The sequence below is a fragment of the Dermacentor andersoni genome, chromosome 1 (genome assembly GCF_023375885.2).
Source record: "Dermacentor andersoni chromosome 1, qqDerAnde1_hic_scaffold, whole genome shotgun sequence".
NCBI classification, from domain to species: domain Eukaryota; kingdom Metazoa; phylum Arthropoda; class Arachnida; order Ixodida; family Ixodidae; genus Dermacentor; species Dermacentor andersoni.
Window position 1 is genome coordinate 117,407,704 of NC_092814.1, and position 21,282 is coordinate 117,428,985.

Sequence of the window (21,282 nt, forward strand, 5' to 3'; positions counted from 1 at the left end):
ACAGAGATCAAGCCAACGCAGCAGATCCAGATACTTAATCGAATAGCATGTGATATTCAATGGCTTCTTTGATTTTTTTTATATTTAAGACGCCCCATTCTTAGTTCATTGGGTGTGTGCCTTTGAGTACGTTCCCATTCTCGGCCATTCCTTTAGACCTCCAGAATGGTATCTGCCATTGTCACATAAGGGGTATAGAATTCTAAAATATATTTAGATATGTGTCGTACTTCTCTGTCCACACAATTTTAATCACAGTTTTTTTCTCAACAGGCATCATACATTGCCTTTACTCTTGAGACATCACTGCATTGATGTGCCACAGTGTGCACCAATCTGATTTGGTGTATGCATTGACATAAATGGAAACATCCCACGAGAATAAAGTTTTTACTTACGTACTGCATAAACTAACATTGCATGAGAATACGCTTTGCATAGAATGAAAATAAACACAATGGTAAGCATAGCATTTAGGTTACCGTTTCACATAGATTCAAACATGTGCTTTGGATTAGCATAATTTTTTGCACCAAATGAATGAAATTCATTTTGGAGGAATTGCTTATCAGTCCAGCATGCATGACAGTTAATGATAGGTAGGCTGGGAGTTGGCAGTGGCTAAAAGAAGCAATAAATGATTATTATTATAACAGCGAAGTTAGAACTATTGCAAATTTTAGTGTCTTATCAGATTTTTGCACAGCTGGGTCACGAGAAAAGCGTCGTGCTCAAAACTATGCTACACCTGCTCTTCAATATAGTGATGAGGAATCGAGTTATAATGCTGAAGATAACAGCAAAGCAGATTCAAGCTCTGACAGCGACGGTGTTTTAAGCCAGCATGGGACATCCGCAGCTGTTCGCTGGCGAGTTTCCTTTACGGCCTTGAGCAGTCTCTTTCTTTGTTCGTGCTTATCTGCTGACCTTTTTGCACGACCTGAGAGCTCTGCTGATTATCTTCAGGGCACATACTTCGCTTGGTTATGATGTTCTGCCATCGGCAGCAAAGAAACTTCCATTCACGCCAAGAAGGCTACCCGTAGCACATCTTGGCCCAGCACTACGGATCAGTGCAAGACAGTTTATAACGGCGTGGGATTTGGGATTTCTTTCTACTCTTCTTCTCTGCAGAGGTGATAAAAACAATCTGCAAAAATGCAAACAGATATGCATGGGTGCGTAATCTTATAGTTGCTCATCTATGTTGAGAGCGATCAGTCCTGGAAAAGGTGCATGACTCTAAACGCTTCTAGGGGAGGCGTTGCTCTAGACGGACTGGTGAAGTACCGCTGCGGTCAAAAATACGTGTCCCAGGGTTTCAGGCGCAGGAGCGGCTGCGGGGCCACACCGCGGCACGGCTATCTCCATCGAGCTAAAGTCCCTTCATAATTTGAAAGTACCACCACTCTTTGAATTCCTCGCCTTTTACACCGCCCCCACAGGAAGTGATCTTGTGCCTGTTTTTCTGCACGTCGATTGGTCTCGCTGCCATTCCCTTGGAAACGCGCAGATCTTGCATTTTGCTTGCGTGTATTTTTTTTTTTTTTTCGTGCACACTATTTTTCTCCTCAGCTCGGCTGGCTCGGTGCTTTAGCTCGGCATAGTGTTGTACGCTGTGTTTCCTGCTCTCAGTGCTAGCGCTATGCCATGCTGTTGTGCATATAGCTGCAGCAAGAAGCCTGAAGAAGATAGTTATGCACTTTTTATGATACCACAAGGGAAGCGTCACGGCTTGTGCAGGAAGCAGTGGCTTCATAACATTGGCCAAAAGAACTTTGTTCCGACAAAGAACAGTGTTGTTTGTGAGGTGAGGTGTCTTTTCTTATTGCTCGTATCAAAGTATCCCCTAATGCTGCATATTTTAAATCCTTCCGGCCTGCTCACTAGCGTTTTTGCTGCCACAATTTGTACATTGCCTAAAAATGGGGTTGTCCTCAGTATGCTTAATATTCTGCTGGGACTCCATCACCTCGCACGTTGCCAACTGTTGTTATTCAGTCGGAAATGTAGCACTATAGATTCTGCTTTCTGCTGTGAACATTTATGTGCAAAGATACAGCCTCTCGATCGCACTATTCGCGATTGTTAGGATCCATTGCCTGTTTTACTGAAAATTGAAATAGCGGCTTGTAGAGGAGCTATTATTTTCAGCTTATGTCGATGTGTGCGTCAGTCTTACAATGAATGCAGGCCTTGAAAAAAATTTGGGGCAAGTGTACCCGTCGCATTGCAGGTGATGAGCGCTAGCTAGTCCACATTGCGTTTTTTAAGTTTTAAGGTGAAAGCCTTTAGATCTCCGTTTCAAGGTCGCATTGTGAATAGAAAATATCACGTGAACCAGGAAGGCCAGAAGCGACCCAAAGCATGACCAGCCATGTATGAAAGATTAATGATTAGCCAAGTTAATGATTCATTAGGGATTGAATAAGGTGGATTATGGAGGATTAAGGTTGATTAGGGTGTATTAAGGTGTGTTAAGAAGGATTAGGATAGATTAGGGTGTATAAAGGAGGATTAAAATGCATGAACAAGGATTAAGACATATTAAGGAGGATTAGGATGAATGAAGGAGGATTAAGGTCGATTAGGGGGGATTAAGGTGGATTAGGGTTGATTGAGGTCGATTAAGGTGAATTACAGTAGGCTTTACAAGGTTTTTGCATTCGCATCTCTCAGGCGGTACCTAAGGACACCTTGGATTTTTTTAATTTCCTTTGAACTTCACTTCCAGCATGCACGAGTGGACGACAATTATTGTTTAATTTTCTCACGGATACAGGCAATGTGTAGTGGGTGTTCACATGATCGGCGCACGCTTACTGTTGATATCAGCATCTAGGCAGAGGCCGGGAACCTTCGCTTTAATAGCAAATGTTTTGAAAGTACCTTTCTGCGGTTTTGTTCTGTGGGAAAACTTTTTCCATTGATTTAACGCTAGCCAAAATCATTGCATCAATGCGCTTTGATTACGAAGGTTGAGCAGTCAGTCATGGTTGTGGTCATGGTGTAGTAATGCAGAGAATATTTTGCAGGCAATAATGTTTAGCACTGCAACATATTTCACCCTAATCCACCTTCATCCTCCTCCTTCATAGACCTTAATCCACCATAATCCTTCTTTATCCACCCTAATCCTTCTTAATCCACCTTCATCGACTTTAATACACTTTAATCCTCCTTAATACACTTTAATCCTCCTCAATACACCTTAATCCATATTAATACAATCACTAATCAATCATTAACTTTGTTAATCAGTAATCATCTCTTATACACGGCTGGACATGCTTTGGTTTGCTTCCGGCCTTCCTTGGATCACGTGATATTTTCTATACCTCACAATGTGACCTTAAAACAGATCTAAGGCTTTCACTTAACCACACACAGAGGGATGTGCCACAAGCAATACTAGAACCATAGAGTTTCATATTAATATAACTAGAGGGAAATCTGGCGCTGCGATCGTTCAACCATCATGGGAATGATGGGAAGTACAGGCTTCGGATTGGCATTTTGTTGACTGGCGAACGAGTCTGCAAGTATTTTTTGCAAGTTTTATTTTCGCTTCAAGCGTAATTGCGATAACCTGCAGTGGGACAGTGAAACGCAAAGCTCTCTGCCTTTTTTATGTTGCTCGAAGTGGTGATAGCGCGCTGGGCCAGCGGCTGGGACGGTGTTTGTGTCGCGGTGTGGTGTCGAAGCCCTGACGAAAAAGCGACGGCATCATAAACGATGAAAGAACATGTTTTGACCGTTTGGACCTTGGTTTGTTAAGTGTGTTGGGTTGGCGCTGTAGTGTTACGTGCTTTATGAAACTTCAGAATAGGAAAAAGAAGGCACTACTGACGCAAAACATAGACAGTTCTATTTCTAGTGGCTTGACAATCAAATTTTATTGAGGGCTTCATTATGCATTGCTCGTTTATGTGCTCATTGAAATGTGTGTTTTAGGACTTTGCGAACACAAACTTACTTGTGGTAGGAAAGGTTGCTGCTTCCTGGCTGTAGTCTAGTGTCGCAAAATGGGTAAGTGCAAAGCCACGCCATAATGCTTCGGAAGCCGTGCTTCAATATAAAATATGATGAAGCATACTCGTAGGAAGCCACTAGCGTCCTAGCTAGCACTGCAGCAGATGTGCTTAAAGGTACTTGAAGACGTTCAGCAATCGGGACAGCCGACGCAACCTTTCGAAAGAGTGAGAGAGTTCACAAGTGCCTGTCGTCTGCGAGAAAAGTTTCGCGTTTGCAGCGAGCAGGCATCGCAGCAGACGACACTTGTAGCATTCCTCTCAAAGGCGCAACACTTTCGCACAATACAAAATTTTTATTTCCATAAATACTTTATGAGTATTTCTATATAAGTACATGCAGGGTTGTTATTGCTGTTGCAAAAATAAATAAATAATTATTCTCTGGCGTTAAATTGGGAACAGAATCGCGCAAGAATGCATACCCTGGTGTGCCCTGGTGGTAAACCATGGTAAACCGTGCTTCCATCTCAAAGTCATGCAAAGTTTATGTAGCGTGTTGTACATTATATAACGTACTGCAGAAATACAATTAGATTTTACGCAATAATATTTGAGTATAGTTTCGTTTACTGTGCCGCAAGCAAACGCCACTAGTCTAAAGATCGAAGTCAATCCGAAGCCTGTACTTCCCATCATTCCCACGTAGGTTGAGGCAGTGCTCCTGAGAGCCCCCGTAGACACTAGCGCCACATTTCCCTCTACGGTATTTATTTAGAAACTCTGTGACTAGAACAGACGCACAAAGTAAAGCACAAGTAAAGTGGCATTGCTCTGAGCATAAGTGCACTCCTATCTATGAAGACACCACAATACTTTCCGCGCATAGTAGTCAGACTGTGAGGGAGATTATCGAGGCCTATTATATCAGGAAAAAAGGATCGCATTGTGTAAGCAAGCCATCATTAAATTTGTATGACAGTGAGTTTGAATTCTTAAACCGCCTCATAGTGTAACATTAGATTACAGGGTTTTGCATTTTTGCCTGTGCACTGATAATGATGCCATCCATAGGAGAGCACGTGGGTATGGTTTGTAGTACATAAGTTTTTGTATGCCTTGTAATAAAGTTAGTTGTGAGTTCAGCGCTGTCCTGTGTGTTTCCTGCCTTTTGTCTTCGTCGTCTTGCACTGCCCCTTCAAGATGTTCAACCAGTACCGACTCGCCCAAATGTTGACTCTTCCACAGCATGTGACTCGCTTCCCTGAGAAGAGGTAAAACACCTACAATAGCAAGAAGTACATATAAATCAGTGGTTAGGGGTATCTTTGGTCTTCATGTTGCAGCAAAATGTGTAGCGCAATGGCGCTGGCTTTTCTGGTGGTGGGTCGAATGCGAATGACGATTTATGACTCGAACTTGTGAGACTTGTAACTGTCAATATTTGACAGATCCGAAGAGCTGGTGTAGCTGAAATATTGTCACCTGAAGGTCTGGCGCAGTCGAGATCCAGCCGAGCTTCTGCTCTTCGCTGCCAGCGGACAAGACCGGCATGCCTTGCGTGCCTTTCCCGGTGGACACTCGTGACGTCACACGAAGAGGTTCACTCGGCTGCTTTGTCAGGTTTCGGTTTCGTTTTTGCGCTTTTTTGCTTATTTAAAATTATTTGTGAATTTGCATAACAATTCTACTATCAGACGTGTGACAGGGGGTCTCGAGAACCTAAATATTCCATTACCTTGACATGGTCAAAATATCGCCGGAGTTGCACTTTAAGCGCTTCATGCTGGAATGCGCTGCGGTTGATTTTTCTCCCTCTGTGGCGATCGCTGGAACTTGAGAGTGTGTGGGGCCTGGTTGTACTCTGGCAGTAACTGCATATTGCATATTCTATTTCACTATAGTAATAATGCACAACCGCACTCGAGGGGTGCGGATGATCGCTGCTCAAGCTCCCTTGTACAAGGGAGGAAAGCGGGAAGAAGACACGCAATCTTCCGTCACGAGCACGGTGCCAGGAAGGAGGGGAGTGTGCCTCTGGCAGCAACTGCGCATTGCCATTGCACGCATTGTGCGGCTGCAGCGCATAAACAACAACGGCACCGGCGTGAAAGCGTCGCATGCGGGATAAAATTCAACTAGCGGGTATACATCTCTCCCATCTTTTGTTCACACTGCCTTGATTGCCTCTTGCATTGTGCATGTTTGGACACGTTTCGTACTGCGCACGGTGTGTGCCTGTGTGTGTGGACGTTTTATTTAAAGGACAATGTACACACTTCTATTCGCCTTTAAGAAGATCGGTGCGCTTGACCATTATTTTCATGACTGCAATGCGGTGAAATGGCAGCATCTGCTTAACTATGTAAGTGACGTGGAGCTGGTAATCGGTCACGACATCGTATGTGCCACTGGAAAAATTGTCGGCACATAAGATGCGTGTTACAGTCGCCGACCGTTTATTCAGACCTCACGGGGACTGCGGAAATATCCAAATAAACAGGTGTCCAAAAAAGCAGATTAAGAAAAAAAAAAAATCCTTTATTTCCACACACTTATTCGGGCTCGGCAGTAGGCTTGAAGAAATCGTGAATACACCGTTGCACGCTGTTCCGTTTACGCGCAATCATATAAGTCTGAATCTCGGAGAGGCTCGTACTATCACTATAGGCGGCTGAAAGCACAGTCACTGCTTGTACACGCTCCGCATGCGACGGCAGCGTAGCACATGGGACGTCATCGTGCGGCGGTGCAGCAGAAACCTGACGAATGATCTCGGCGTCGTTGAGTTCTGCGCATGTCAGTACAGCAGTTTCAGTACCTGAGAAACTGGCAAATGAAACGGTGTCCGGGATCACAATGCAACCACTGCGCAGGTCTCGGCAGAACATTTTCGGCGTCAGTAGGGAGCACATCGGAAGGCGACAAATCCTAGGCCTCCCGGCACCCGCTTGCCGGCATTCCCCAGCGCAGTCTGCGCGGGCACTGTCGGCGCCATTAGACACTTGACACAATGTTTCCGTATACCGCGTTGGATCACCGCAACCTCGACACAGCACACAAAGCAAACACCACCGTGCCGACACCAGTCGCACAAACGAAAAACATGGCCTGCTCGCAGCATCGTGCGCGAAAAAACAAATCAGCTGCTGCTGGATTGTCTTGACATGGCTTACTAAGCTGAAACCGGAACTGCTGTAGAGCCACTCAATCGAACCAGGCAGAAGCGATGATGATGAGCGGGGATTTGCAGTAGCGCCACTTCGTGGGGCAGCAAGGAGGCTTCCTTCAAAACAGAAATGGCGTTATCAAGTCGAACCATGCGCCGGTCAGAGTTGGTGCATGGTGCTCTCGATCGAGTTGGCTCAAGTAGTGTCCGAAAAATCAGACGAGAGGCTGCAAGGTGTCAGAACTTTCAGCAGTTGTTATACATTATGGTCTATGGGGAGAATGACGGTGCCGTGAAGCAGACCGAATAATCGAGCATGTCCGAATTTTTGGAGTCCGAAAAATCAGTCAGCAACTGTAGCTAGGCATTTTTGCAGTTTCCCACAAAATGTTTGCGACAAATCCATGTCTTCTCTGTTGGCGACAACGGACGTCCACTGACACTATGTGGAAATATGCAAAATATATCGCTGCATAGCACAAATACGACATGCACACACAACTTTAACTAGTATGGCCCCTACAGTATAGAATAGCGGCAGCAGCGTAAATAGCATGGCAATTTTTTAACAGTTGTCAAGTGACGGAAGTTGAAAGCATTAGTAATAATTTCTGCCTGAGCAATGCCGGCACGACCTATACGCGGGCGTGTATTGCCAGTAACTCAATCGATCGGTGCAGTGGTGATGCAGGAATGAACTCTGGTCATGTTCAATGCATCGTGCAAATATTCAATTTCTCGGCACGCATCAACTCCGGCCACTGCTAGCGCATGCAACAGAAGTGGTTTCCATTCTTGGGCAGCGCACACACAAATGAAACACGAGAAAGAAGACAAGCGCTAGTCTAACAACTGAAAGTGCTTATTTAAATAAAAGGATTATGTACCCAGTAATCATAAAATTCATGTGGATTACATGTAAGAACCGTCATACACTCACAAGTGATCAATGAACGAGATCACTTTGTTTGCCAGTTGTTTACTTACTTTGTTCAGGGCACCGCAGTAATCCACGTCTGTTGTCTGCTTTTTTCGTACCATTGTCTTGTGAATCGGCAGGATTTCACTGGTGGCATCAACTCTTTCGTGTTTACATTGCTGTTGTGGCAGTTAACAACACAATAATAATTTCCAGTCATCCGAAGAGGCACCGCTGCAAACAAGAGACGTTTTTCGCGCAGCGCCAGCTGAGCTCGAACTCGAGCTTGAAGGGAAGTGGCGGAAACGTACACACATGGGAGGTGAAGTCGTTCTGCCAGGGGAGGAACGAGCGCTGGCGTCTAGGATGAAACTTGACGTGCAGACGTCTATCTTCAAAGCGATCTGCGTCGGGGGCTGAGTTGATGGCGGCTTGTACCTTTGTGTGTGCAGCATTCTCGCCATTCAGTTTGCATTGAAGCGAATGTTTGCAAGTTTATACGGCTGATAAAACTACTATCCTTAGTTCGTGTAGGTGTCTACACATTTGCTATCGCAATAGATGGTTTGCATTTCGGGCGAAACTGACTTTTTTAGAGGTGGTCGCGAAAAAAAAAATCACTCGAAATTTTATCTTGCCTATAAATGCAACCCCAACTTTGCGCATATTTTTCGGGAAAGATAGTGCGTTCATTTTGTGAGTAAATACGGTAACTGCCGCTGATGGTAACATGAAGGTGTTGAACTTTATAAAAAAATTGCCATTATTGAAAAGGGAGACATGTGGCCAACAAATAACAGTTGCTGGTAAAGTGCATGGCAAGTGCAGTTATTGCTCTGCTGTGCTGAGGGTATGTTACACTGCATTAGGTGCAACACTTCAGGTTGGACTGGTTGACCTGAGGCACTGTGGCAGAGCATATGGCCGAGATTTTGTTTCAGTCAGAAGTTTGCTTGTGTGTGGTCAACTCCTCTGCCGATTGCATAATAAATGTTGACATGATTTTAACAATTGATGATATTGTATCACCACATGTTATATGTGCTTTAACAAAACTTACATTTGCTGTTTATGTTAGCAGGCTTTCGCTAGCGAAACTGCCGAGCCTTTGAGCTCTGAAATATGAGCGCCACTTTCAAGATTTGCAAACTATCTTCACTTGATACCATAAGTATTTATAGCAATGTCATAATGATTGATTAAATCTGCTGGGCTTTGGCAGGGCACATATCTACATCCTGTGTGTTGTATTTCACTGCTGGATTGAAATTTGGGAACTGTGTGCTTCCACTTGTGGGTGCTTCCAACTGATACCTTTAAATGAAAAGTGTGGATTTTTTAAAGCCTGCATTTATCTTGCCATTTGTTTCTAAAAAAATATACCAAGAATGCTTATAGCACTTTTACTTCTCTTGTTGAAAAAGGTAGCAAAAGATATTGTATCTTATTTATTCATGTGTCAAAATTACAAGGTTGTGCAACCTTTGTCGTGACGAGTTAACTCGTCATCGACAGTTACGGGGTTAAAGGGACATTAAAGAAAATATTAGGTCTAACTAGGTTTGTAGCACTGCTGAAGTAGCATATGGACCACTTGTAAGGAAAGCAGGGATTTGGTGTGGCATAAAGTTATGGAAAACTGAAAGACAGGTGGCAATATGGTCTTTAATGGAACACTTAAGGGCGACAATAAATTAGCTTAAACTGTTGAAGCATTCTATTAAAGTTACGTGTTTGTTTATTTAGCAGAAAAAGGGTTGATTGCTAGCTGATGAAATGAAGGTCAAGGTTTCTTATTCTGAATTTCATGCCCAAACTTCAGTGCTGGCTGCTTAATGGGGCATCATGGATTTCAAAGTACTTTCGCATGTTTAGGCTGTTTCTCTGGAGAGAAATTTCTCAGAACTTGTTAGGTCGAGTCATAGGTTCTCATGATGCTCTGTAACCTTTAATTATCGATGGACTGATAAACAGTTCTGTGTAGATTAATTCGAAGTTCGTTATCTTTCGGGGAGGTAGTGTCAGAACATTGAGCTGGTTTTGCAGCCTTCTTAAACTTTTGTGCTTGTTCTAGCTAATCAACCATTAAGATTGGCCTTTTCGGTGTCCCAGATATGGAATTCACCAACACACTTCACTTAGTGTTTCGTTTTATTGCCACTTTAAATTCCTGTAGCAGCTCACTATGATGGAGCGGATTGTGGTAACAACTAGCTGAGGCTAATCAATTGTTGTCTGTAAAAAATAAGCAGTTGCATTCATTACACTTTAAAATGAAAGAGATTTCAGTCTGGCAATGTTTGTGAGTTTCTTCTGCTGAATAGTGCCCCAAATCATTATTCACGAGACCTTAAAATCCCTGTCATCATACAGTGATGCCATTGGTGCTGCTTATCGGGGGGGGGACACAGGTGGTAATGTTTAATCCAGAGCACTCTACTTCAAGAAGCGACTCTTGTACCCCGTTATGCAGGTTTTAAATGGAAAACTCCACCATTTCATTACAAAAGAAGCTGACCAAGGGAGTTTGCTTTTCAATTATAATTTTCTCTGCTGGTAAAGGTATTTTCTGACTTAGTCAATGTGGTGATTTCCCAATGAATAATCTTCCAGTATAACCTAATTTAGTGCTTACATTTTGGTATTATGCTTGTCTTTGTTAGCTGTTGAATTATTGAGCAAAAGTTTTCTTAATAGGCTTCTTTATTATTTCCTGTTTGTGCTGTTGCAGATTTGACTACGGAGAAAAGTTCTGGATAATTAAATACAAAATGTTCACATGTGAGTGTGGCTCACCGAAGTGCAAGTATTCCAAGGAGCGCATTGGTGAGACCCTGCTTAATTACCGGCGCCGAGAAGAGGCTGCTGCTCAAGCTGGTGGGACCCACTAGCCTCTAGTGCGCCTGTGGCGTTCACTGCCTTTTTAGGTCTATTCCTGTAAATCAGTGGTTTTTTGTTTCTTACCTGTGTGTATTTTCTACAAGCAGCGATTGGGTAACCACAGTGATCACCCTTGGCAAGTTGGGAATGAGGGTACATAGAGAGCTGCATGTATATGTCTCTTTATCTTATCCTATATCTCGCAGACATTAGTTAAAGCTTGCACCAAACGGTAGCAGTGTCATTTTACCACAAGCAGCAGTTGTGAGTTGAGAAATTGACTTATTGTGCTTGTTCGTTCCTCATGTTTGCCTTGGGCAGGGGTTGACTTTATTAAAAAATAAAGCTATCAAGCCCATGGTTTTAACCACTGCACCTGTTCGTGTGAGTGATCAGATACTTTATTGGAAAGGAACAAACATTGATTATTTTTCATCAGACTCGTATGATGCACCATGCCACAGCATTGATTGAGATGTGGTGCCTAAAACACCGGTGCACATATACTGTGTCATGCTGTTTCTTCGCACCAGTGACATTTACATTGCCACTGGAGCGATTCGCAGGTTCATGACGTGAACCTGCAAATCTTGCACATGCCATCTGCAAGATTCACATGTTCATAAAGTCAATACACAACAGAAAGTGTGCCATGAGTAAAAGCAAACTTAGTAAAGGCCGCCACTAACAAGATATATCTCACACGTCCTGCTTGCCAATGCTACTGCAGGCAGCGTGTGTGTGTTGCCGCATGCAAGTTGCATTCTTCGTCAGATTGCAGGGCATCCTCTTGTATGTTCAAGAAAGTGGCACTGTAGTTTTCTAAGTTTCCCAGGAGTTCTGGGGCATTCTGAAGATTAAGTGGCAGTCCAACTACTTATATAGGAGTCAGGAGCTTATAATGGCTGTTTTGAATGATTGAGTTATGAGGAAAAAAAAAGTCACTTGTGTCTAGGAATATTTTTATTTGGCAAACATCTGAATTTGCTATATATGATTGCAGTTGCTGCTTGCTGTGAGGTCAGGTCCATAATTTGTTTTCATTGTGCTTAAGGATCAAAAACATTGCCTAAATTTACAAAGACTGTGTGCTAAACTTAGAATGCAAAGATGACTCCATGAATGCCCATGATGAGGACATTAGTCTTTCTGTAGATGAATGACGAAACTGAGGCAGCATTTGGCATGGGAAATGCCCCACTTGCATCCTACATCCCTGACATGTGCCTGCAGGGTTTTAACCGATGGCATTATGCAAAGGAGTGGTCTTGGTAACGACCGTCTTTGGTGACATGAAGACCAGCTCTGTGGACTGGCTCAGTGCTTAAAGGGACACACTAAATCTGTTTAGAGTGGTAAAGTATTCCTTCAAAACTCTGTTTTCGTCTATTTCATGGTAAGAGGTTGATCACCATAAGAGGAAATGAAGGCTAAACTTCAATTTTTTTTAATTTCAAGCTGACACAGCAGCGCCGGTGTGCCAATGTGACATGACAAGTTTTGGAGTATTTTCTCGTATGCAGCCCATTGTGACAATACAGAAGTTCTCCAAATGTGCTCAATTTAGTCTTTGGCTCCTTTAGCATGTGATGTTGTCCATATTGTAGTTCAAGTAATTGACTAGACCTAAGCAGGCACTGTCAAAATCCATGGCAACACGGCGAGCTGGTACGGGAACTTCAAGACGGCAGCACTGCCATTTGGCTTTAGTCTTTAGATCTTTTCTGGCTTACCAAGCCTGCCATGTTGTGGCATTACTGGTATTGCAGAATTCAAGCCAACCTTTGAAGATGTGCCGTAGCTGAAGAGCCTTCAAAATGAAGCTCACCTCTTCCATCGGAGGCCGTGATCCGGAGTTCTTGTAACACATCCATTGAAAAACTATTTTGTCGAAGGTCTCCAGATCATCCAACTTCACTTTCACGGCACTCTCCGAAGTAGTTCAGCACTGTCCATAGAAGCCTTCTCCAAAACGAAGTTCACGAGCTCTACTGAGCGCTGGTTCATCTTGAGCTTGGTGTCTCAAGGAAGAATGTCACGCACATGTTGGAGTCAGTTGCTGGCTGCACCAAAATAATGTAGCATTCTTAGCTAAAAGGACACAATACATTTAAAGCTTTGCTGTGGAAATGATGTACACTTTGTCTCCATTTACTCCCAACTTTGTCTTCCTTTTCTCCCTGCCCAGCCCCTTGCACTTCGTCTTTTATCCAAAGGCTCATAACTCTTTAGCACGTATATCCTGTATTCAATGTATGAGCAATAGACTCACGTATGCCTGCCTTAAAAATATCAGAAATTATGCTTTTACCTTTTCTCATACCATGGAATTGCAGTATCTTGCCAGTGGTATGTGGTGCCAAGCATATGTACACACAACTGTAAGAAGACTTCAGAGCACTGAAATCACAATAAACTTAAGTGTTATCACTTGTAGTACTCCGCCTGTAATTCAGGAGTGCAACATGGTAGTTCGTACAAAGAAACACATACTGCATGTTTGAATTTGAAGGAACATGCATTGATTGCTACGAAAATGAGTTTGTTCTCAAATCCAAGGCACAAAAACTCCTTTAGTTACGGGTACATAAGAAAAATTTTTAAAAGCATACATAGTGAGATGTAATGTTTCATTCCAGTCACTTCATATTTAAGCATTAGGATCAACAAATAGTTTTGACTATATGGAGTGTATTATATCTTTATATTGGCAGTAAAACTTGCGCATAAATGACAGGGGGCGACATTCTGTGGCGAAATGTGGCATCAGGCCTTGAAACCGTGTCCTCACTTTTTTGCGGTGCGGCGCACTTCCGCTGATGGCATTGCGCACAAGCTGTTGTGATTGTCTTGTTTCGCACAGTGCACGATTTTGCACACTGTGCATGAGGACACGTGAATAGCGCTATAAGTCAGTGCTACGCAGATCACAGAGCCTGATCCCGCACTGGAACATGGTAGAAAATGACATAGTTTTGATGTGTGCGTGCGACTGCACGACGTGGGGACAAGCAGATGAAATGGAAGTACATCTCTCTTGCTGCGGTGCGAAGTAAAACAAAAATATGCAGACATTCGGTTTGTGTGTTCTATTATTTCTCTAAGCTTTAATTCATCTATTCAAGCAACATATTACACAAACAACAGATGTTGCCTAGAATAATTCTCGAAGTTACGTGTCACCATGAACAACGTCACAGTGAACACGTGTACGTCGGTGCACTAGCACGCGTACATCATCCTCCGGCTTGGAGCACAGTGGCTTTGAGGAGAAGGGAAAACGGCGTTCAGTTTGAAATTTCAGATCTTTCCGCGGCGAGTAATGATGTAATACATTGCAGGCGCGATCGCTATCGCGCATTGTATGCTTGGCGCTCAAAACAGCCAGACCTGGTAAGGGGCCCATTAATAAAAAATTTATTGAGTTAAATATTGTATTTGTGCAGTTCACTAAATTTCTGATGTCTGCAACTGCTATTAAATTTAGCCAGCAAACACCATAATAATTAGCCTGTTTATGTTCACAGCAGAAATAAGGTCTCTCTCGGTTATTTCTGATCACCCCTGTATTGTGGTAGCATGTTCTATCATATGCCTGTGAATGTCCCGCCTACACCACCTAATTCTCTGCCACCCATGACTGCATTTTCCTTCTCTTGGCATCCATTCTGTTGTTCCAATAGACCGTGGGGTACCTGCTCTGTGCATTACATGACCTGCCCAACATCACGTCTTCGTCTTAATTGCAACCAGAAAAGCAGCTGCACCCGTTAGCTCTCTAATTCATGTAGCCCTCTTTCCGTCTGTCAAAGCTACCATTTTCCATTCCATCACTCATTGCATGATCCTTTGCTTTTTCTCAAGCAAAGTTATCCTTGAAGTTCTGGCTCCATAGGTTGGTACTGGTAATGTGCTGATTGTATACTTTTCAAGGATGTTGATAACAGCCCATTATAACTGGAGTGGCTGCCACATGAACTTCAAAAGATCTTCATGATAATTATCATCAGAAACTATCCTGTCGCAAATCACTTGTTTAACCCTTTCAGGGTCGATTTCTTTCATGATATGCGACCACCCAGGGTTGATTTTTTTTTATTGCAGATTCCAATTCTTTTAAGAGACCTATTTCAAAAAAAAAATTTCCGTAATTTTTCTAGGATGACCATAAAGAGAAAGAATTTTGCGTTGGTATATATGTGCTGTTTATTCATGAATAACAACAATAACAAAAGTGAGCAGAAAGGGGATTAACCGAGGGGCCCGATTTTTATTAGTCATATCATAAGAAGCCAACAAACACCGACACCAAGAACAACATAGGGGAAATTACTTGTGCTTAGTAAATGAAATAAACGATAAATTAATGGAAATCGAAAGTGGATGAGAAACTTGCCGGAAATGAGGAACGATCCCACAACCTTCGCATTTCGCGAAGGTTGTGGGTTAATCCCCTTTCTTCTCGTTTATTACATAACAAGGGTCTCGAATCTGGCAACATTGATGCCTTCAGGTAGCATGTGTGGGTTTATTGGCCAGTCGCCTTCACCTGAAAAGATCACGTTCTCGTGACGTCTGCGGCAGAAAGGATGTTCCACGTCCGCCGCCAAGGTCTGCAAGTGGTGGTGGTGGCGCTGGCTGACACTCCCAGGGTTCTACTAGGAAACATAAATATCCAAGAAAGTGGATGGGGAAACGGTGCCGCAGTAGCTCAATTGGTAGAGCATCGCACGCGAAATGCGAAGGTTGTGGGATCGTTCCCCACCTGCGGCAAGTTGTTTCTTCATCCACTTTCATTTCCATTAATTTATTGTTTCTTTATTTAATTTATTAAGCACAAGTAATTTCCTCTATGTTGTCCTTGGTATTGTTTGTTGGCTTCTAACACTAAAAAAAGGAAATAAGCTCATAAGAATTAAAAACGTGATGCATTGTTATACACATAATTCAAGGCTTAGAAAATGCGCACACGAGAATATTTCGCAACTCTCAAATGTTCCTGCTTGTACACTAATATTTACGTCCATAGCATAATCGAACTGCGTAGGTGAGCGCATTCAAGAAAACTGTGGGTGTGTGCCCGTCAAAAAAGCAAAACGTGTGACAAACTTCCACTAATCTTCATCTTATCGCCAACCAGAGGCAATTAGTTTTCGTGCGTCTCCAAAAAAAGAAAAGGAAACACCTGCACGGCGGCATCCTTCCTGTGCGCACCCCTGTGAGAACTAAACAAGCGAGAAACAGGCGGTCGCCCTTTGAGCGATTAGTAACGAGATAGCCATCAGTTTTGCGAGCGCAAGAAGCCGAAACCGCCCGCGGAACAAAAGCCAAACCACCGCCCACCCGCCCGCCACCGCTCGAGCGGTAGTATATAGACATGTTGGAGCAAACTAGCTCAAAACAAACCATTCAACAAAAGCCAAAAGGGAGGCGCGAGAAAAAAATTCCCTGTGTTCCCTCATAGTGGCAGCACATGCCAGAAAAGAAAAAGTTTGGAAATATGCGTGCTTTTTACACGTACAGACGGCGCCGTAAATATACGGCATCGACCATTTTGGGCTTGTTTGCTGCGCCGTATATTTACGTCATTGACCCTGAAAGGCCTAATAATCGGGAGACAGTCACCGGTGAAACAGCTATCAGTACTGAAAATCCTATTAACGCGATAGCATTAAGGGCCCCGTATTGCAGAAAATACGGTGTCGGCATCCGGTGTTGGCGTTGGCCCTCTTGAGAACGAAAATAGCCATATATATTCTATACAGCACTAAAGTTCTTCTATCACTAAAGTTGCTCATACCTTGTCTTACATTCTTTACAAAGTTATTCCTCGGAATTTTGAGAATGACAGCCCACAAACAAATGTCATGAAACAAAACACTGACAGCACATGCCTTTCATGTTGATTCTTCTCAGACTGATATATTAAAAGTGCGAAACAATAACAGAAGATCTGCCCACACGAGAGGCTGCATTTCTACCAGAAAGCTTGCCTTCGTGCATAGTGTTCTGTGCCAGTGTTTCCCGGTAAACATTATGGTTACACAAGCTGCAGTTGCCGGGAAGTGTGGGAAGCAGTCGGGAATCTTCGAATGCTATCGTGTTCTACTCTTAAAGTCAAAGCTTAAGTGTCCTCCAGATTTTTGCTTTGCTATCCCAGGATATCCTATTAAAACTGCCACAGTTTTCTTGATTATCTGTGTGGACTTTGTGTTAATCTTTCTTGCGCACTGAATTCACTGAGCAAGCATTTCATTCACTCTGCTTGTTCTTTAGCATAGTCCTTCTGTACATCTTTCTACTGTTTATATTCCGACCTCAGAACACATTTTGCTTTTGTAGGCAGAGCTTGTGTTAAATTCTTACGTTGTCGCCAAGTATAACTATATTGTATATTTGATGCTGCGTCTGAGATGTAGATGCAGTTCCTTTAGAAATCTACTTCCTCACACGGCGAGCAGTACTGTTTACTAAGCATGTTCAGTGATGGAGAGCCATGGCAGTAGTTGAACTCTAAAGCGTCAACTGTGTGGCACTTGCAGTGTAGCACATGGGATATTACCAACCCTTAAACTGCACATGTCAGCACACAAAAAATAGGAAGTGTAACATAGCCTTGAAGTGGTGTGACTAGTTCATAATCAGAATGAGAAGCATTTATTAGCTGTTCGGTTGTAGTGAAATTTTGGCATAATGGTTTTTATCCTTCGCACATACAACATTATTTTGGTGGGCCATGATTAACTAGTGTAAAAGGAAAAGCAGAAAGGTGCTTCACTAAAGAATAGTGTGGTGAAGTATTCGTTCAAGATGAAGGACAGTTGCACAAATTGACAGTGGCAACAAGTTTTCTTGCCTATGTGAAAGGTCCCTTTGTGTCCACATGTATGCAAGAAAGTGTTCTTTTCTTTGCTTGTCTATTTTGTTTGCACAGTTACCTGAGAATGACTGAAAAACTTTGCTCGCATTGTCAAGGGCTGTTGTGTATCTGTGGAGTGTTGTATGCTTATTTCCATCCCTTTTGGCTTCCTGAGTATGTAACTTGTATGTACGTAATTGTGAAATGCCTGTGGACAGACTATTTATTAGAATCTCAGCCTCTATATATGTATATATATATATATATATATATATATATATATATATATATATATATATATATATGTATATATATAGGGGCTGATCATTTGTAAGTTTCATTGATTTCAAAAATTGCCTCTTTGCAGATAACATAATTCAAATCCTTGAGCTCGGTTACTCGAGAGGAGGACATTACTTGCGCAAGAAATTGAAACATATATCCAAAATAATTAACAAGGATTCACAAATTAGCTTAATTGCATTATGACATATTTCAATTTAAGACTTGTGGCCAGTGAATTTGGAAGGCATGTCCACTTGGAATGAATTTCCAGAATGACACCTGTTTGGAGATATGTCATCAACCTCGCCGTAAGAATGCACTGTTCCACTTACTCTTAACAAAACGCTCTGTTGGGTATTGAAGCACGAAAGTAACTGGAATGCCTATGTATTTTGTGCTATACTTTAGAAATTAATATCTCTAAAGTGGTGTCATTCTGGAAATTAATTTCAAGTAGATACCTCTTGCAAGCTCACCAGCTACCATTTGGAATTAATGAAAAAGTTAATTAGTCCATATGTGTTTCGATTTCTCGTGAGAGTGATGGCCACCTCTTCGATTAATTCAACTCAAGGACAATAATTTTGCTAGCTGCCACAGGTGATTTTTCAAAATTCTGTAAAACTTAAAAGTGATCCCCCGACACAGACATACACGCACGCACGCACGTACACACACACACACACACACACACATATATATTATATATATATGAGAAGAAGGGAAACCATGGGGCTTGATTATTGGTAATCATGGCCATATAAAGACAATACACATATGCATATTGAGCTCGAGGTTGCGGGTTCGATCCTGGCCACACTTCGATGGTAGTAAAATGCAAAAACGGTCATGTGCTTGGTGGTCAAAATTAATCTGGAGTCTCCCACTATGGTGTGCCTCGTAATCACACCGGAGCTTTGGCACGTAAAACCCCAGAATGTAACTTTTATTTATTTAAAACAAAGCTCGGGAGAGGGCTGACATATTCGAGGAATTGGTTAAGGGCGCTCTTTAAGGCTATGTGGAGAAAGTGGTGTGATGTTACATAGTGTGAAGGTGGTGCCACCTTTAAGCCAAGCCCCTGTTGTTATGTGCAGAAAAATAAATTAATAGTAGTAAAATTCCTTGTAGGTAAATATAAATAACTAGTATGCTTTAGCAATGGCTAAAGCATGCTTATTTATTCTACATCATGCAGGATGGCAACATTTTTGGTTATAATGTTTCACTACTGTTTGTTGACTTGTGTAATTCTTTTGTGTTGAGTTAAGAATATAATTATTTAATAAAGGGATAAGACTATACTTGTTTCTATAATTTAGAGGTATGATCATTCCGTTAGCCAGCTGTCAGATGGCCTCCTAAACAAGTGGCTGACTGGGAAAAGTGCAAACCAAACCTGACTGATCACACCAACCACATACATGTATTGCTAAAGTGGCAAACGGGATAGCAGGAAAGCGAAAAGACATTTCCGCTGTGTTCATTTCAAGGCTTTTTCAATATTGACACACTTCAATAGTGATGGACAGTACTTGCATGGAAGAAAACAATAAGCAATCGTGTGATGCCAATTTAAATGACAGTGGTGTGTTAGATCGCTTCACAAAAATGAGCTTTTTATTTATTTTGCACCATTATCTAAATCATCTGCTACCAGCATGGTATGTGAAAGAAGTACAACTCATTAGTCTTGTTGATGTTCTGGTCAGCTAACATTTGGGGAGAGTTCATCTCTTGACAGTCCAATTTCATTGTATCTGCTGAGATCTGGGTAAATACACCTTGTGAAAATGGCACGTTCATATGAAAGGAAAGAGAAGGATGAGGTTTGTGCAAAAAGAAAAACCAGCTGATTTGGAAAAGAAGCCAGAGGAGGCATCTCTGAACACAGTAGACAGCATACACAAAGGCACAAGGCTGTGTTCAGTGGTCTCAGGCTGTTTGGCTTCATCCATCCGTAGAACTCTACAAGAAAGGATCTGCTTCTGTGGGCATGGAGTAGCAAAATGTTATTGTGTCTCTGACATTACTTGTTTTTGACTGTTGGTGCATATATGTTATTTCATTGTACCATTTTTGTCACACTTTGTGGCACTTTAATGTTGTACCTTTTTTTTTGCTCATTCTGCTTAAGCTTCAGTGTTGTGCACTTCATTTTAGGCCGTTAGTAAGGTAGTAACATCCATTGAAGACTGATAAGAGTCTGACATTATGTAGTGCTGTGGACAAAGACAGCTCTGCTAGCACTGGTGTTATGTTCGTGTGCATGGTGGGATGGTTTGTACTTCATACTTTTATACTGCCTCTGAGAGATTTTTCACATTGTAAACGGCTCTTATATTTATATATTTGACAGAAAACATAAGTTGATTACATTTATTTTTAATGAATGAAAGAAAACTAGCTTTTACTTCTTGTTTAATTGCAGTCTCTTGTGTGTTGTAGTGGACAAATAAAACACAAATGGGAAAGTATAAAGTAGAAGTTTCTCGAGCTTTATAGCACACTGCCATGCATCTTGTCACCAAAGATGGTGTAGGCCCAAGCTGGAATCATGCCGATATTACACAAAGTAGTAAACGGGTAAATGAGAGTGCATTCTAGTTAGCCCGAACTTGTTTGTATTTTAGAATCCACATTTGTACGTTGTGTGGTGGTTTTGAAGTTAGTGCCTGCTGCGATAAGCATGTTTGTACATGTTCCAGAGATGTGTGCAGAATATTTTCTTTGCTTAGCTAGTTTAAAGACTGCAGTTAGTGGACAACCAACTGAATATCTGCACACAATACCTATTTTTAACATTTTATTCACTATGGCTTTTATGGTATGATCTGTTGGGTTTGATCTTGTATACTGCCTCTCTAGATCCTTTGCGCACGCCATATTAAAATGAAAAGGGCCAAAATGAAGGCAGATCAGCTTGTAAGCCATATTATGGCAGCACATGTGTCCCATGACAATGCTCTCTGTACCATTTGCACCCACTAAATCTTATTCAGTATACTTGCCTGGTGTTGTGTTACTTTTTAAAGAATGTAGCTAGGTTAAAAATGTAAGCACCAATTGCATTGTGTGTGTTGTCTCTGGTCTTAGTTTTTTTAGCACGAGTAGCTGCCTCACTTCCAGACTTCATTAGTGAAAACCGCACGACCACTAGGTTGTAATTGGGCAGCCAAAAAATTTACCAACAATTAAG

General features: G+C 42.2%; 1 protein-coding gene across 1 annotated transcript in view; it reads left to right on the forward strand.

Annotated features, from left to right (window-relative positions):
* Window positions 1-21,089, forward strand: part of G9a (histone-lysine N-methyltransferase G9a) — a 187,259-nt gene extending 166,170 nt beyond the window's left edge. The window contains exon 23 of the mRNA XM_050191012.3: window positions 10,791-21,089. Coding sequence (XP_050046969.1) covers window positions 10,791-10,950 — 160 coding nt within the window. The 3' untranslated portion in view covers window positions 10,951-21,089. The remainder of the gene's footprint in view (window positions 1-10,790) is intronic.
* The last annotated feature ends 193 nt before the right edge of the window (window positions 21,090-21,282 follow it).